At 55.0% G+C, this 17,511-nt stretch overlaps 3 protein-coding genes and 5 non-coding genes across 8 annotated transcripts; 6 read left to right on the top strand and 2 right to left on the bottom strand.

Moving 5' to 3' along the window:
• Positions 1–720: 720 nt before the first annotated feature.
• On the top strand, positions 721–5,595 carry RPS8 (ribosomal protein S8). The gene is made up of 6 exons (XM_005151080.3): positions 721–812; positions 1,617–1,723; positions 2,103–2,202; positions 3,477–3,652; positions 4,606–4,735; positions 5,435–5,595. The coding sequence occupies exons 1-6, from the start codon at positions 809–811 to the stop codon at positions 5,542–5,544; spliced, it is 627 nt and encodes a 208-aa protein (XP_005151137.1). The 5' UTR covers positions 721–808; the 3' UTR covers positions 5,545–5,595.
• Positions 1,463–1,547, top strand: LOC115946865 (small nucleolar RNA SNORD55/SNORD39). The gene has a single exon (XR_004080877.1). It is a non-coding gene; the product is annotated as a small nucleolar RNA SNORD55/SNORD39 (small nucleolar RNA).
• LOC115946868 (small nucleolar RNA SNORD46) lies at positions 1,908–2,011 on the top strand. Its single transcript, XR_004080880.1, has one exon. It is a non-coding gene; the product is annotated as a small nucleolar RNA SNORD46 (small nucleolar RNA).
• LOC115946866 (small nucleolar RNA SNORD38) lies at positions 3,891–3,963 on the top strand. The gene has a single exon (XR_004080878.1). It is a non-coding gene; the product is annotated as a small nucleolar RNA SNORD38 (small nucleolar RNA).
• On the top strand, positions 5,150–5,221 carry LOC115946867 (small nucleolar RNA SNORD38). Its single transcript, XR_004080879.1, has one exon. It is a non-coding gene; the product is annotated as a small nucleolar RNA SNORD38 (small nucleolar RNA).
• Positions 5,596–6,011: 416 nt separating the features above from the next.
• LOC115946871 (small nucleolar RNA SNORA35) lies at positions 6,012–6,141 on the top strand. The gene has a single exon (XR_004080883.2). It is a non-coding gene; the product is annotated as a small nucleolar RNA SNORA35 (small nucleolar RNA).
• Positions 6,142–9,197: 3,056 nt separating this feature from the next.
• On the bottom strand, positions 9,198–12,843 carry BEST4 (bestrophin 4). The gene is given in 9 exon segments (XM_034063538.1): positions 9,198–9,356; positions 9,773–9,853; positions 10,077–10,228; positions 10,522–10,603; positions 10,694–10,848; positions 11,135–11,362; positions 11,985–12,079; positions 12,443–12,596; positions 12,771–12,843. Coding segments are annotated over 9 exon segments (1,179 nt in total).
• Positions 12,844–14,214: 1,371 nt separating this feature from the next.
• Positions 14,215–16,393, bottom strand: LOC117436292 (uncharacterized). The gene is made up of 2 exons (XM_034064088.1): positions 16,350–16,393; positions 14,215–16,096 (listed from the first exon to the last, which is right to left on the bottom strand). Exons 1-2 carry the CDS (start codon positions 16,366–16,368, stop codon positions 14,862–14,864), a joined length of 1,254 nt encoding a protein of 417 aa, XP_033919979.1. The 5' UTR covers positions 16,369–16,393; the 3' UTR covers positions 14,215–14,861.
• Between the last annotated feature and the right edge of the window lie 1,118 nt (positions 16,394–17,511).

Below are 17,511 nucleotides of genomic sequence, written 5' to 3'. Positions count from 1 at the left end.
GAGGAGGACTAGAGCACCTCTGCTATGGAGAGAGGCTGAGGGACCTGGGCTTGTTCAGCCTGGGGAAGGCTCCAGGGTGACCTTCGAGCAGCCTCCCAGTACTAAAGAGGGCTAAAAGCAATCTCGAGAGGGACTTTTTAGAGGGACATGTAGTGACAGGACAAGGGGGAATGACTTCGAGCTGACAAACGGGCGATTGGGACGAGCTCCTAGGAAGAAGCTCTTCCCTGTGTGCTGAGGTGCTGGCACAGGGTGCCCAGAGAAGCTGTGACTGGCTCATCCCTGGCAGTGTTCAAAGCCAGGCTGGATGGGGCTTGGAGCAACCTGCTCTAGTGGAAGGTGCTGCTGCCCATGGCAGAGATTGGAACTGGATGAGCTTTGAGGGCCCTTCCAACCCAAACCAGTCTGTGACTCCATGCCCGACATGATGATGAGGCACCATCGCCTGCTCTGCCGGGCGCAGCCGCAGCGGAGGGACTCTGGTGCTGCTCCTCCTGCCCGGCCGGAGCCGTTCGTGAGGTGACCCTCACCCGGAGCACGGCGGGCGGACCTGCGGCATTCGACCCCCGACCATGCTCCGCTCTGTCCCTCCCGGTCCCGAGGCTGGATCCCGCATTGCAGCCGGTGCCGCAGCGCTGACACAGGCTGACACGGCCTCACCGACCCCCCTCCATCACCGCTGCCGCGTCGCTAGGCAACGGCGCTCACCCCCCTCTGGCGGCGCCGTGACGCAACTGCCTCGCGAGAGCTCGCCCCGCCAAACCGCCCCCGGAGGCTCCGCCCCTCCTCTTTGCGCCGGTGCCGCACCATGGGTGAGTCGGGGCCGCCGCCGCGGCCTGGCCGCCATCCGCCGCCATCTGCTCGCCGCGCCGCCGCTGCCCGCCCCTGGCCCCTACCGGGTGACAGCGGGGGGTGCCGCCACCCTGCAGCGCCCGCCATCGGGGGCGGCCGTGACGGCACCGAGCAGCTAGCGGCAGAAGGGTGCCTAGGCCCAACATGGCGACTGGGGCGGAGGGGGGGCGGGCTGATGCTTTCGCTTTGGAGTCCCGCAGGGCCTAAGCGCTGAGGTCTTCCCTGTGTCTTCCGCAGTGAATCCTGCGGATGAGGTGGGGTGGCTTCCTAGGGGAACAGAGGAGCGGTGTGGGGTGACCTTGGGGAGGGCTTTGCAAGTTGGCAAGGATCTGTAGGGGACCCGGGAGGTGGGGTTCTCTGGAGAGATAGTTCCTGTAGAAACAGGGTTGAGATGGGGCATCTCTTGTTCGGGCTCAGTGTACGGGTGGGATGGGGCTTGCTTCCCATAGAGGATATGCCAGACATAGTGGATAACATGGGGTGTTTACTATAGTGTGCCTGGCAGCTTGGGATGGGATGCTTTTGGTTTGGAGTCTGCTTTCCAAAGGAGACACTCATCAGACATGGTGGAGCCAGTCTGCTTTGTACAGCTCTGCTGGGAGGGAGGATCTGAGTATCAATGATGAAGCTTCTCTAACTGCTGCATAAGGCCGAGTGCACTGTGCGGATACCAACCTTGGAGAGCTGAGGACTCAGAACCCTGCTTTGCCATGGCCAGGTGGGCTCCTTGCCATCATCTTCTGACCATGCTGCTCTCCATTCAGGTATCTCCAGGGACAACTGGCATAAGCGCCGCAAGACTGGGGGCAAGAGGAAGCCCTACCACAAGAAGAGAAAGTATGAGTTGGGGCGACCTCCTGCCAACACGAAGGTTGGTGGTTAGGGGAGGGTCATCAGTAGTTGTGCTTTCAGATTCAGGTTGTTGCCTGTGTGCTGTTAGAGGCTTAAATATACACTGTGTTTTGTGACTGGTTAAATGTCTGTCACTCCTTTAAAAGGTGGTATTTTCCCCTATGCCAGTGAAAAGCAGCAGTACATTTTTGAACTTAAGAGGCAATTGGAGTGATGAAACTTTCACCTTAGGTAGATGCAACAGACCGTTTTGGTCATTTACTGTATCTGCCAGTGCTGGGGTTTGTCATAGTTACACTGACCACATTGCCTTTGAGGTTAGGAGTTGACTGGGCTCCTGCATGAGCTGTGCAGCGTTCCAGCACCAACACCACCCTGGTGTTTGTTTCCCACTGTAGATTGGTCCACGTCGGATTCATACAGTGAGAGTTCGTGGTGGAAATAAGAAGTACCGTGCCCTACGGTTGGATGTTGGCAACTTCTCCTGGGGATCGGAATGTAAGTATGTCATGAACCTGATGTGTTGAAAAGGCTTCTACAGCTGTGCTGGTTTCTGGTACTGCTGCAGAATAGAGGGACAATAGTGTAAGCATGGATTTTTATGCTGGGTTTGAAGATCATGGAGCTTGCAGTGCTGGGTCTGAAACAATATGCATAGTGATGATGACTTTGACCTTACATGGCCTTAGGAGAAAGTAGTTCTTCATAAATGCAACTTTCTTTTTGTTTATTGATGAGCAGTTTCTAGAAGTTAGGTGATCATGTACAAGAGAGTAAGGTGTTGAGGATTTTTTCTGAGAAGGCTTTCCCCTGGAACCATGTTACATCAGCACATGCAGTTTAATTCATATTCTTGCTTTGCTAAGCAGAAGTGGGAAGCAGTGAAGCAAGGTGGGGGGGGTCTGTTGTAAGGTAAGTGTGAAGCAAGGGGGATTTTCTTTTAATTGCACACTGAAACTATACAACTTGAGCCTGGCCTGTTCAGCATTACTCAATATGATGGTCAAACCAGCAGTAAGAAAGATGGTGTTTTGGTGGCCAGCGTGGTGTAAGGGTGAAAGGACATGGTTTTTCCTTGATCAGCATGGAGCATTGTCTGAACAGTGAAAAGTGCTGTTGCTCATAGGCAGTACAGCAGAAGCAAAGAGATCTGAGTGTTCCTTGCAGAACAAGGATGAGTACGTGAGTGAACAGGAAAAAAACCCACCTTGTGCCTGACCTTTGCGCATGTGCAGAGCTGTATCTCCCAGGCATGCAGCTTCAAAACATTCAAATCTAGTAGCTAAGAATGACTGCTTCAAGTGGACCTTTAAAGGTGAAAACACCATTTTTCTCTCTCAGTTTTCCCAAACCCTCATCCTATAGAAACAGTTTCTAGTATGTGTTGCAGAGCAATTCCATTCAACACAGCTTAATTCAGTAATTCTAGTAAGGACAAACAGGGTTGAACTGTGTGTGGTGTTAGTTGGCCTCTGCTGAGGCATTTTCCAGTCCAGAAATTTAGTTTTTAGCATTGCTTAGTTTTATTTGAGATGAGCTCCAGCAAGGCTACAGATGCTATTGTTTCATCCTGGGATGAATGGGTTTCCAGGTGTTGTCCTAGCAACAACAGGGAGTTTGATGAAAAATAGATGCATTTTACTTTGTCAAATTTAATTAAGTGCCAGGGAACTTGGGGGATGTTTGGTGGGGTGGTGAGTGTGAGATGCTGTGGACTGTATTCTCAGTTATCTGATCCCTGTAGGTTTGAATTCATAATCTTCTTTTGAAAGGCTGCACTCGCAAAACCAGAATCATCGATGTTGTCTACAATGCTTCCAACAATGAACTGGTGCGAACAAAGACCCTGGTGAAGAACTGCATTGTGCTGGTTGACAGCACCCCATACCGGCAGTGGTATGAAGCCCACTATGCCTTGCCCCTTGGACGCAAGAAGGGTGCCAAACTGGTATGTCTGGATTGTCATTTGGACTCCTTGCAGACTGGAGTCTGCCTGGGAAGAGGCAGTTAGCTGTGGTGAGCAGGCAGTGCCTGGCAGATGAGGATTGGGTACCCGTCAGTGACAGCATTGGTTATCTTGGCTATGTTCCCACCCATTCCCAGTTCATGGAGTGTCCAGTACCACGGAGCTCTCTTAGGCATTGCACCCGTTTGTGCACAAGGACCTGCCTGTCAATCTCTTGGGTCTTCTAATGATGATACCCTTGTCCAGTTCTGCTGCTGAAGGGAGAGCGATGACACTCTATGATGCTGAGGAAGACTTGGCAGGTCAGGTCCTTGTGCTGGGAAATGATGGCTTTGATGAGAAGCTTGTGGATTGCTGACTGAACTTAAGCACTGTTTTAGGTGGCTTTAAACTCTCCAGACTCATTGTAATTTGTTGCAGATCCAACTCCCAAACTTACAGAATTTGCTCAAACCTCCATGTGTAGCACTCAGCTTGCGGCTGTCTCCTTGCATTTAGAGCAGAGGATTTTTTACCTGAGCACTGAGTAGCTTGGCAGCACTGGGATAGCTCATAACCTGTCCGCCCGGACTTACACCACACCCAAGTGCTCCCATTATGTCTGGAGAGGGAAAATGCATTTGCTTTTTTTTTTGGAAGAGGATTAATTCATCAAGAAAACCTTTGCAATTCCATTTAGTCTTAAGAGCACCCTTCTCTAGGGTGCTGTGCCTTGTTGTCATCAGTGACTCTAGTGAGCAACATCGCATTTCTTAGCCTCAAAAGTGAAACACAGCACCTGGTTCTGGGAGGGTGAGCTATCTGTGCCTCTGCCAGGTATGACCTGTAGAACAGTACAGGCTGAGAATACAAGGGTCTCCTTCGTATTTGTGGGGACCACCTGCATAGCTGAACTTGGCCATACATTTAATCTTGTCCTATGGTCTTATTTTTAGACTCCTGAAGAGGAGGAAATCTTGAACAAGAAGCGCTCAAAGAAGATCCAGAAAAAATACGACGAGCGAAAGAAGAATGCCAAGATTGCAAGTATTCTTGAGGAGCAATTCCAGCAAGGAAAACTGCTTGGTGAGTCCCTGGCAGCTTAATGTGGGTGGGGATAAGGGAAACAGGGAACCAGAGCAGGTCTTATTCCTCCCCTTTGGATCATTTAAAGTTCTACTTGTTGATAAAGCTGACTGCGGGGTTAAGGCAGCAGGGTGTTCCCTTTATCTTCAGGAGTATCTTTTGGGTCTTAACTTTTCTTTTTCCTTCTCTGGAAACACATGGATTTCGTCAAGAATGGAAAATCTGTTTCTGGAGCTTGACTGGCAACTTTCCCATCCAGGCTCCTAGTTGGCCTCTGAGAAAAATAATGGGGCTTTAGACTTGCAAAACAAGTAGAAAGACCCATGGGCTGCACTGTCAGTAAAATGTCCTGCAGTCACAGAACAGCTTTGACCAAGTTTGAGTTCAGACAGAAATAATTCTGTGTTCTGAAGTCTTCTGGTGATGAGACCTTTGTCCAGTTCTGCTACTGAACTTGAACGATGACAGTTTGGAGATCTGAAGAGGACTTCATTAGGAACTCTGCCCAGCAGAGCAGGTTCAGGAGCACAGTTGGTACTTTAGGGGGGGTACTGAAGCCAGCACAGGAGCTGATGTATCCATTACTGATAACTTTCTGGTCCCTGCTTTTGCACAGAGACTGCGTGCAGTGCTTCCTGCAGCTGGTGTACCTGCTGGGGTGGTAAAGTGTTAAACTTAACTGATGAGTTCTCCTTGCAGCTTGCATTGCCTCCAGACCTGGACAGTGTGGCCGAGCTGATGGCTATGTGTTGGAGGGCAAGGAATTGGAGTTCTACTTGAGGAAGATCAAGGCCAGAAAAGGCAAATGAATAAAAACTGTTCTGCCAAGAGAACGAATAAAACCAAGAGTCTCCCCTACATTGAAGGGTTGTGTGCTCATTTGTTAGGGCAGGGTGGAGGGGGCTTGTATAGCTCCTCCTGCCTGTAAAATGGAAAGGAAGAAGGATCTCCCCTTTAATTATTGAGTGTGTGTCTTCAGGCGAGCTCTGACCCTGCGTGCTCTCAAGTGAAACATTTCCCTGGGTTCTAGGACAGTGACTTCATGGACCCAAGTGGGTGTGGAAGCGTTGTCAGACTCCGCAGAGTAGAGGATTTCCATTAGCAGGAGGAAGGTGTACATGTCCATGGGGCACTGCCAGGGCCTGGCTGGGTACATGTACCACCTCTTTTTCCTGTTGCATAGGTCAGCACATGCCATGCTTGGGGTTTTGGAGTGGGGTCAGTGAGGGAATGGGCCCTGCTGCCTCAGGAGCGAAGGGTCTTTTAACCACACTTGCTGCACTGCTCAGTGACCAACTGGCCTTTCCCTGACCTCCTTGGTCTCATTGCAGTGCAAGAGAAACTCCTTCTAGCAGAAGGGCCAGGCTCTCACCATGGTCTGTCCCTTTCGAAAGCTGGGTACAGTCTCCAGCTTTCTGCCCTGTCATTTGTGCTGGGATTGGAAAGCAATGATGAACAAAAGCTTTCTGGATGTTTTGGTGCCTCCAGTTTCATTCCTTGGAATTGACATCTCTAACGAAAGCTGGCACCATGGAATCCTGCACCTAATTGCGAAATGATTTTGTGCAGGTATCGGTGAAGTTGGAAGCCCATCTAAAAGGCTGATCCTGGGGCTGCAGAGAAAGTCCAGGCTTGCACATCTTATGCCTGCTGAGTGTGCATGTTGCATGTTTACACTGCTTTTATATTACCAAAGCCTTGAATCTGTGGAATGTTCTTGTGTAAGGCAGGCTGCCTGCAGCCCCAGCTTCACCATTTTCAGCTCTGAAATCATAGAATCAACTAGGTTGGAAAAGACCTTTAAGATCAAGTCCAGTGATTACCTTAGGACTGTCAAGTCCACCACTAAACCATGTCACTGAGGGCCTTGTCCACAAGGGTTTTGAACACTTACAGGGATGGTGATTCCACCACTTTGCTGGGCAGCCTGTTCCAATGCCTGGTTGCTCTTTTGGTGAAGAAATTGTTCCTAATGTCCAATCTAAATCTTCCCTGGTGCAGCTTAAGGCTGTATACCTCTTGTCCTATTGCTTGTTACTTGGGAGAAGAGACCAGCCACCTCCTCTCCATCCTTTTGAGTAGCTGTAGAGAGCAATAAGGTTCCCCCTGAGCCTTTTCCAGACCAAACACCCCCAGTTCCCTCAGCTGTTCCTTCTTGGACTTGTGCTCCAGACCCTTCACCAGCTTTGTAGCCTTTCTCTGGATCTGCTCCAGCACCTCGGATGTCGTCTGCAGTGAGAAGCCCAGAACTGAATACAGGACTTGAGGTGCAGCCTCACTAATGTAAAGGGAAATGGTTGCTGCCTTGACCCTGCTGGTCACTGTTGCTGATACAGGCCAGGATGCTGTTGGACTTTTTGGCTGCTGGGGCACAAGCTGGCTCATGTTCAACAGCTATGAGGTAGCACTCCAAGTCCTTTCCTACTAGGCAGCTTCTCAGCCGCTCTTTTCCCAAACCTGGAGCATTGTATGGGGTTGTTGTGGCCCAAGTGCAAGACCCAGCACTCTGCCCCATGGTGAGACCCATGTCTCTAGTGCCTTAAAATGCAGACTGTCTGCCCCACAAAAAGCTTGTGCTTGGTACTTTTTGTTTTACCTATGGTTTTCTGCCCCAGCTGCTGTGTGTGGCAGCAGGAGGTGCTGGAGGGCTGAGATCTCCCTAGCAGCATGGGTTCATCCTGCCTTGCTGGCAGGAGGCCGAGGGTGGGTCTGGGCTGAAGATGGAGACACACACCAGCAAACAGTACCTGCTTCCTGGGTGGCCACAGCAGCATGGTTATGCCATGGTGGGCACATGTGGCTTGGATCTGTGCTGCTGTGGGCACTGACAGCAGGGCCATACCCAGCAGTGCCTTTGGAGTGCTGGCAGCGGGACCTGGGCTGGGTGGGGAGTTTGCACAACCACATTCCTTCTCCATAGTGATGCGGGGTAAACTTTCCCTGCTCTCCAGCAACGCCTGCTTTCGAGAGGTGGGGCAGAGGCGATAAAGGGTGCTTAAGGGGGGGATGTGTCACGGCTGCTTCCTCTGAAGGTGTTTCTTCCCTCTATAGAACACAAACAGGATTCAGGGTGTTTCTGCAGGACTTTGTACAGATGGAGAAACTGATGCTTACAGAGCAAGTGCCAACTCCATGTCGGTGCAGGAGCTGTAAATCTGTCTCCTGATGAGCAGGAGGATGACTAATTCATCAGTGCACGCTGCTTAGGAAGTTATTGCTCTGAAAAACACAGCTGCCAAGGGCAGGAACCTGTGGGAATTAAAGCAGCACCTATTGCCTGCTCCAGCCGTGCTGTAGGTGTGACTCGGGAATGGGATGATGGCAGCTGGCTCCCACGGTGGTACAGGCTGTGTATCTTGACCACAGGATGAATGCTTTCTGTTCTGGCGTTGGCACAGTCCCATGGATGTGCACAGGGATTTACCTGCCTGGGAGGGGGAAAACCTGCTATGCACTGAGCCAGGATGAGATGGGCTGGGGTTAAGCACAGCTTTAGTCTGGCTGGGTTTATAAGGTGACAAAGCCTGATCTAAGGACCTTGCCCACTTCTGCAAATACCTGTGAGGGCTGAGTTGTACAATAAGCAACCAGCAGCGTAACGCAAGTGAGGTCACTCATTATCCTGAGTGCTGCTGCTGAGTGGCTCGCTCAGCTCCACGCAGTATTAACTTGGGGGTATTTTCACAGGACATGGTTTGATGCAGAAAATAACCTCGTGGTTACCCTTTAACTAATCCAGCAGTAGCCTTGAGGGTAGCGAAAGAGCATTGAGGCTGGTTTGCTGCGGGAAAATGGGAGCTTTAAAGGGAAAGTGACTTTTGGAAAGGGAGGCCTGCAGGAAAGGGAATTCTTTAACAGCTCTGCTGCTGTTCTAAGGAGAAACACGTTTCTGAGTGCAGGAATCCTACAGGGGCTGAAAGCATCAATCTGGGTTTTTTCTGATGGTATCACTGGGTCAAATACCCCACAACCACCAGTGCTGTCAGTCCTTGGGGCTGTCCCCTTTTTGCCCCAGAAGAATGTGCATACATATAAGCACATTAAATACAAAACTAAAATGGATAAAATCCAGTTCACCCACTTTGTGGATAAATCCGGTGTCCCTGCTGTCCCACTGCTGGGGGTGACTTGTATCAACAAGGAAGAAACTCAAAGCTGAGGCTGGCAATAACTTTATTAAGGGGACATGTCCATCATGGTGTTGGTTTCCTGCAAGACTAATTGCCCTCATCCTATCCCTCACTTGGGGTGTGGGTTGTCCCCATCCCCTGCCATGGGAACAGGCCTAGGAGGCCACATCCCTGCCCCAGTGGTGCATCCCTCATCCAATCCATCGTCAGGGCCTGGGCAATGTGTTGCCAGGGGAGATTTGCTGTTTGATCGCTATAATAGGGCCCAGGGGGAACAACCTGCTTGTGCTGTTGCCACACTGAAGCACTCACCCTTCTCCATCCGCATTCACTCACCACATGTCGAAGGTGGAGCCCAGGAAGGAAGGCTTCAAGGTCTCAGCAGCTGTAGCTCTGGTGTAGGGGGGCTGAGCTGTGGATTCATTCCAGTATTTGTCCTTCATGACCGGGGGCAGGTTCTGGTACATGTCATCCACCAAGAGCAGGGACACCTGGGCACGGCAAAGGCATGGGACAGGGGTAGCTTTGCAAGGATATGAGGGATGCAGAAGCTGCTCCTGGTGCCAACCTGGTAGGTGTAGGGCTGGGCTCTGCAAGGGGTAAGAGAGGCTCCATGCCCATTTCTCGGCTGCATTTGGGGTTTTCCTTTTCTGAATGCTGTTTTCAGAAGTGAGGGGCTGAGCAGCAGTGCCAGGCTGCTGAGTGTTCCCTGGGGGTGCTGATTGAGCCATGGGGAGTAGATACACTGAGGAACAGGGATGGAAGGGCAAGGTGCAGTCCTGCTTTCCTGCATGGGCATCTACTTTGGACAAGGATGTGTGTGGCCAGAAGCTGTCCCTGTGGACAGGGAGCTCCCTTTGCCCTGATTTCAGCAGCCACACACAGCATAAGCTGGAGCAGGACCCACCTGTAGGTTCCTGCCTATCAGCTTGTTGGTCTCAAAGTCATCATCACCTTCTCCAAAGGGGTTAATGATCTGCTCTGCAGCCTGTGGAGCAAGGGGGTCAGGGCAGCAAGGACAGGGACACCTTCCCATGGTGCTCTCCATTCCTTGGTCCACCCATGGGGCACATGAAATATGCAGATCTGGAGCTCCATGGTGCCCCAGTGTGATGGCTGGGACAAAGAATGTGTCCCCGGGGGTAGCCAGCAGTGACATGGGGTGCTCAGGGCCACCTCAACCCATAAAGCAAAGCCTGTCCATGTCTCACCTTCAGCCAGCCAGCATAGAAGAAGAACTGGAGGAGGGTGGAGAAGGGGATGTACATGTCTGGGTTCCCCTCCTGCCCTGGCTCTAGTGGCTCCAGGAACTGCTGCCTGATGAGGCAGAAGGGAAAGAAGGAATAGACAGCAATAGGGACCACTTGCAGGGAGCAAGGGTCAGCCATGGTGAGGGTGGCAGCCAGCAGGGATGCTTGACACAGAAGTGAGGATACGAGAGCCAGCCAGTCACTGATGCTCTCATGGGCTTAAGGCTAAACCTGGGCTCTGGCACATCCCTCAGGGCTGTGAACCAGTGGCTGTGCCACCCAATTCAACAGGGAAATAAAGTGCTCCCCATCAGAGTGGAGGGAGGAGTCTGTGGGGCTCCTCTGCTATTGTGGGGTGGAAGGAGCTGGGATCTGAGTTCCTGGTGCCCACGGGGTGCATGGGTACCCACCTGTGTGTACACCAAGGGGATGCTGATCCAGTCGTAATGGAACAATATGCTGCACTTGGCCCAGTAGAGATTCAGCTCCTGGGCGTTGAGGACAAGGATGAGTGATCAGGGCTTTGTGTGAGCCCTCCACAGAACCTGGTCCTTCCTGCATCCCTGGTGCCAACTCACATCCATGAGCAGGCGGAGGGCCACGTCATCACAGATGTGTCCATACCACCTGGCCTGGGCAGCCAGATTGGTGAACCACACACAGGGGATCCAGTACTTGTTGAAGTTGGAGTGGAGGCTCTCAAGCTTCTTGCACTCATCCTGTGTCATGAAACCTGTGGCAGAGAAGAGGCTCCAATGTCAGTGGGAGAGAGCCCTTCTGGGGACTGTCCCCAGTGGGAACATAGGCTTGTCCAGGTGAAACTAAAGCACCAGGAGACAGGCTCTGGGTGGAGGGGTCATGGGGCTTTTTGGCATTGAGTATCCATGCAAGGATGCCACCCTGTGTGTGGGATGCTTATAAGGATCCCCAGCACATCCTCCTGGTGACAGGGACACGTCTGTGGACCCCAACCCTCACCCCACATTGCAAACCATTACCCCTAGGGTTTAGGTCCTCACCTGCTTCCACCACGTGGTCCATGTTGGGGAAGCACTTGAGCACCCTGGTGCTGATGGAGAGCAGGATGAGCCCTGCTGACAGGTTGGCATAGCAGATGAGGGTTTGCTGCAGGATCCGGCCCCTCTCGACCTTACCGTGGACATTGCTGGAGATGATGCACATGAGCTAGTCGGGCAGGGGGATGCTGGTGTACTGGGACCAGTTCACGACCTGGGTCACATAAAAACCTGCACCGACAGACAGCAAGCAGGGCTCAGAGTGGCCGGACAATGGGACAAGGTGAGGATGAGCCCATGCCAGGAGAGCTGCTGCGTTTTCAGGAGTGACAGATTTATCTGTGGCCAGGAGATAAAGAGCACATCATGCTTCCCACTGGGCTGCCCTTCCCATGGATGGAGGTGGGGATGTGCCTGGCACTTCCCTATCCTGGGTGCAGGTGGCTCAGGGCATGTGTTCAAGGCCAGGTTGGACAGAGCTTTGGGAAACATGGGCTAGTGCAAGGCATCCCTCCCCATGTCAGGGGTATTGGAACTGGATGATCTTAAGGTCCTTTCCAACCCAAACCATTCTATGATTCCACGTGTTGTAGATAAGGTGCCCCTTTCCTGGGCTGGGGGAGGAGGGTACAGGGCATGCCAGAGGAAAGCACAGCTTCCCACTGCATCCCAGGGAGCTGTGGTTGGTGGGTCTGGAAGCCAAGTGCCATCCCTCGGGTGCCAGGCTCCAACATCCCCCAACCAATGGTGTCCAAGGGATGTTTTGGTGTGGGGTTAGGATGTGTCTTAAGCCACCAGCACCAGGAGGGGAGCAGGGGAGCCCAACTCCTGTGTTCAGGGGAGGGACCCATACCTAGGACAAACGACATGGGGATGAGGTCCATGGAGCAATTGCAATATTGAGCCACTCTGGTATAGAGGCGCTTCTGCTCCTTGGTCAGCAGCTGTCTGCAACAGAATTACAGTGGGTCAGGGACATGGAGCAGGGTCAGGGACATGCAGCGGGGTCAGGGACATGCAGAGGGGTCAGGGACACGCAGTGGGGTCAAGGACATGCAGTGGGGTCAGGGACATGGAGTGGGATCAGGCACAAGTGGTGGGGCTGGGACTCTGCCTCGGACCTCTATGAAAAGCCATTGCCTGATTCTCATTCTGCTTGCCTGCCCCTGCTCAACCCCGACTTCCCTGGGGACATCCCTTGGGCTTTTCCCCTCCCTGCAGGGACCCCAGTCCGTGACCAATTGGGGAATCTATGCACACCCCAGTGGGTCAGCATGGAGCAGACACAACCAATACCCCAGTCCTGCTCACCAGTAGACGATGCTGAGCATGGTGTACAGCACCACGAAGACGATGAACTCCTTGTACAGCAGCTTGTAGATGCTGCCCTTCCAGCAGAAGAGCATCTTGGAGAAACCTCCAAAGCAGGAGCTGGCAATTTTCAGTGTGTAGGAGACGGTCACTGCTGCTCAGCCCCGCACCTTGCACCTTCCCTCAGTGGCTGCTGGCTAAACTGAGGAGAACTGGGGTCCCCAACACTGTCCAGGCTGCAGGACTTGGGCACATGCATTTGCTCCCATCCCAAGCTCTATGGCCCATCAGCAGGATCCCCCATACAGCAGCCCTGCCCTTCCCACACCTGCCTGCACCCAGTGCTGGTGCCTCTTCCCTAAATACCCCAGCATGGACCCACACAGCTGAGCCCTCCCCATGATGGATTGGGGTTGTCACAGGCAGGGAACAGGGAACTCCAGGACGGTCACACCTCCCTGACACCAGCCATGGCTGGAGATTGCAGTGGGAGCTGGAGGCATCAGAGACAGGGCTAGGCAGGACTCAGTGGAGTGGTTTGGGTCATTCCCCTTTGCAGCCATGGCAGTCAAATTTAGGCTCCATGGCGAGAGCAAAAGACCAAAGGTTGCACATTGCCCTGGGAATGGGACCCTGGGATGCGCAGGCAGAGCCAGCACCCAGGGAGGGCTGCAGGATGTGTCTGGAGCATGGGCGAAAGATGTGCCCATCACTGCCTGAGTCCTTGATGTCAGCTACAGGCAGTGCCTGTGGCCATGGACCAGGCTGCAGCCCCTGGGGAGGGCTGGTTGTGTCCTGCCTGTCCTGCATGGCACTGAGGAACCTCCTGGACCCTCCAAATCCCTTGGGAATGGCACAAGGCAAGTCACACTGGGATGCTCTGGCTGCAGTTCATGACGGGGATTGTAGAAGGGATATTAAAGGCTGGCACTGGGCCACTTTCCCAGGCCTGGGGAAGGAGTGGGAAGGGAACAATTCCAGCGGGATATAACCCAGCAGCAACCATCCACGAGTGACAGCGAGACCCGCAGGGAAACCATCGCATCCCCATCCCCAGCCCACACTGTGGCTCGTCCCACCACGGGCTGCAGGAGGCCGCGCTGTGCGCTGCAGGAAGCGCCGCTTCCTTTGCCGGCCGGAGCGCCGCGTCCTGCCCTGCCCGGCTCCCTCCCTTCCTGCCCGGGCACAGCGCCCGCCTTGTTCCAGTGCGGTGCTGGGTGCCTGCTGGGGCTTCCAGCCTGGGAAATGTACCCCTGCGCAGGAGGGACGGGGATCATGGGCACCTGCATCGCCCCCATCCCCTGGGAAGGGCTGGGGCACCCATGGGTGAGACTTGCTGGGGAGTGCCTGCACAGGGAGGTGATTTACAGCATCCCCAGCCTTTGCCTTGCTCCCAGGAGCCCCACAGGTCCCTGCTCTGGTCAGGAGCTGCAGCGTTTACAGCAGGCTGACACCTTCCCCAGCTGGCTGTAAATCACGGTGCAAGGCAGAGGCTCTGCTCGCCCTCAGCCAGGGTCCAGCTCTGTTGGCAAAGGGGCCCCGAGGCATCTGAATGAGACCCATACTGGAGCATCACACGGGGTATGGGAGGGTAGAAGGTGTGGGAGCAAAGCCCCCCATCCCTGCACTTCCCCCCAGCGGATGGCTCCCCACCACCACAAACCACACAAACACAGGGATGGAGCCGCACTGCCAGGAGTAAATGATTTATTTCTTACTGAGAGCTGGATCCTACAGGGCTTGGGAGCACAATGAGCAGGGGATGCTGCAAGGGGCCCCCTCCAGTGCTTCCCTGTGTGAATGTACACCCTGTACACCCGCTCACAGCTAACTGTGCACAGTCCCTGCACACACATGCACGCAGCAGCACACATGCACCGGCTGTTTCTAGCCCCCATGGGACAAGGCAGGTTGTGGGGTGTGCAGCAGGCAGGACAACTCCAGGCTCTCTCTGCCATGCCAGGGCACCCAGCCATGCATGACACTCCCCACAGACCATGTAGGCACAGCCAGCCCCATTTCATGTCCCCAGACCCTGTTCTCTGCAGGCTGGGGAGCAGTAAGTCCATGCCAGATCCTATTTGGCTCCAGCAAGAGAGGATGGAGGGTCAGTCTGTGGGTCTGGCACACACAGTATTGGCACCTTGTCCCCAGAACAAGCCCCCACCTCCTCTCCATGTCCTTCCTTGGGCACTTGCCAGCCCGTGCATCCCCAAACACTGCCTTGCTGAGCTGTAGCACATGGCAAGCGAGGGGTGCACATGGTAGTACAGGGGAAGGGATGGGGACTTGGAGTGCAGCTTTGCGAGCAGCCACTCTAGGCCATGGCAGGACAGCTCATGGCTCTTCTCTGCTGGTTGTCACCACTGGCTGTCCTCTTCCATCCTGCTGTGTCTCAGACACAGCTCAAGTCCCATCATCAGTGCAGGTCGATGCTCTCATACTCCACATTGTCCGAGTCCTCCAGCTCGATGCCAGGTACCAGGTTGTAATAGTTGGTTGACTGACTCATGTAGATCTTCTCCCGGTCAGCAGAGTCCTTCAGGACCTCACTCACACTGACAGTGTCCACCTCTGGCTCGCTGCCCCCCAGCTCCTCTGCCCTCGGGGATGGGGTGTCCTGCTGCCTGCCCAGCCCTGTAACCCGCTGCCCTTCATAGCTTGGCATCTGGGATCTGCTGGGGGATCCCACCCGGATCTCCACCTCCTCATAGAGGTCCCTGCTGCTGTCCAGTGGGTCCACAGAAGGCTGGAGCATGACTTGGCTCCCCAGCAGCACCTTCTTCTCAGTCTCAGAGGGGGCAGCAGGCAGATCATAGGGGACATAGTGGTGGGGCTCTGCAGGCACGGGTGCATTGCCCCTCTCTGCTGTGGCCAGGTGGCTCTGGGACCTGCTCTGAAAGCTGTAGTTGGTCTTTTTCTTCCGCCTGCAGAAGCACCAGGTGATGATGGCGAGGACGAGGAGAGGGGGCAGGCAGATGAAGAGGGCAGTGAGGCTGAGGGAGCGGCACAGCTCATCCCGGGGGATGCTCTGGAGGTCCACACCGTGGTAGCGCTCCGGTGTATGGCAGATAACCTCAATGGCCAGGCTGGGCCAGCCCTCCAGGGTGCTGAGCAAAGCACAGCTGCAGTCCCAGCTGTTATTGGAGAGCTGGAGATGGAGCAGAGATGGCTTCAGAAGGCTGGTGGGAAGGAAGGTCAGGGCATTGAAGCCCAGGTAGACCTCCTGGACCTGGGTGGATGCTTTCAGGAAGGACCTGGGCAGCTCCTGGAGCTGGTTGCTGTCCAGATAAAGGACTCTCAAATTAGGGGCATCTTCCAGAAAGCTTCCAGGGAGTCTTTCCAGCAGGTTGTGACTTAAGTGCAAGATCTCCAAGGCAGGGGGCACTCCTTGTGCATTGCTGATATCTGTGATGCTGCAGTTCGAGAGGTAGAGCTCCCGCAGCCCCCGTACCCCTACCAGTGCTCCCCAGTCCAGGTGGGTGATGTTGGAGCTGGTGAAGTTGAGGCAGCAGCTCTCGGTGAGCGGAGCTTCCCGGAACGCCTGGAAGTCCATGGGCTCCGTGCAGTTGCAGCTTTGTGGTGCTGGGTCAATGGCAAGGCCGGCAGCGAGCAGGAGGCTGCCCCACAGCGACACGGTCCCCAGCCCAGCACCTACGGGGACAGCAGAGCAGACGGACGGGTGACCGCGCTGCGGGACCGGCTCTCCCACTCCCCTCGCTCCAGCCCACAGCGGATTGAACACGCTTCCCCCCGCCCCATCCCACGGAAGGCACCCGGGTCCCCGCCGCCGCTCCCCGCCAGCCCGGAGCTGCCTCACACCCGACGTCCCGCGGCTCCCAGGGGGCAGCGAGCGACCCCCGGGGCTGCGCTCCCCCCCCCCCGGGGACCCCGGCCAAGGCCTCACCTGCCTCCGCACGCCCCATCCTCCGGGGCCGCTCTGTCCCGCAGCGCTCCCCGCCGGGCGCGGCCGTCGGCTCCGCCTCGCCTCGGGGCGGCCCCGCCGCAGCCCGCCCCGGACCGGGCCCGCTGCCCTCCCCCGCGGGCCGTGGGCTCCCTGTGCCCCAGGCACCCTCCAGCCGCAACGGGCAAACCCTCCCAAACTACGCTTACAGTATGTCCCTATAGCCAATACACCTGGTGCCTCCAATTCCTCTGCCTCCCTGCATAAAACACAGCACCCCGTCTCTTTCCCTTCCCTCTATCCCTCTGAAGCAATGTCACTTCTCAGCTTTCCCTAGACTCCAGCCTGCTCTGGCTCACCCGCAGCTGTAAGTCTCTCCAGACCCCCCCCACTCCAGCATCAGTCCCTCAGGATCCTGGAGAGGGGCCAGGCTGGGGTCTGCTGAGTTGCCCTCATCCTGGGATGGAGAGAAAGCTCTGCCTGGCTGCTACCCATCTCTGTGCACAGTGTGACTCCCAGCCTCACTGGGGAGAGGATGCAGGGTGGACATGCTTGCATGATGGGGGCAAAGAGGCAGCTCCTCTTTCCATCACTGGACCCCTTATGGCTTCCTTCCACCCCATACGAGTCCCAGGCCAGGAAGGAGGAGCAGAATCAGACATGAGAGCTCAGCCCACAGGAAAAGCAGTGCTGGAGAGGGGAGCTGTTTTTCCACACCCTGATAGTGCCTGTATGCTCACCAAAGTGTGAACTAGGTAAACTGAGGCACATGGTGTGGCACCAGCAGTGCTTTGTTTCAGTATTTGCGGGAGATGGGTGAAATGGGACCTGGCCTGAGCTCAGACCCATCAACCTGCTTGTGTCTGTCCCAGACCCACAAAATCCCACACGGGGGGGAGGGGGGGGGGGGGGAGGGTTCTGGCACCCGGACCTGCCCTGTCCTGCTGTGGACATTGTCTTGTGAGTGAGGTTTGGGGTGCCAGCACCTCGTGCTGTGCAGCAAATGCTGCAGCAACGAATCCTGTGGCAGGGATTTCTGCTGGGAGGAGGGATGGGATGGGAGGGAGCAGGGAGGGAAGCAGGGCTGGCTGAATCCCGGCAGGCTGCTGGGGTGGGACGCAGGAAACCGCCGTTTCAGGCCCATGAGGGAAGGGAGGTGCCTGCA

This window comes from Melopsittacus undulatus, chromosome 6, assembly GCF_012275295.1.
Source record: "Melopsittacus undulatus isolate bMelUnd1 chromosome 6, bMelUnd1.mat.Z, whole genome shotgun sequence".
In the NCBI taxonomy this organism is placed as follows: Eukaryota; Metazoa; Chordata; class Aves; order Psittaciformes; family Psittaculidae; genus Melopsittacus; species Melopsittacus undulatus.
The sequence above is the reverse complement of the archived record's forward strand: the minus strand, read 5'-3'. Positions and strand labels throughout refer to the sequence as shown.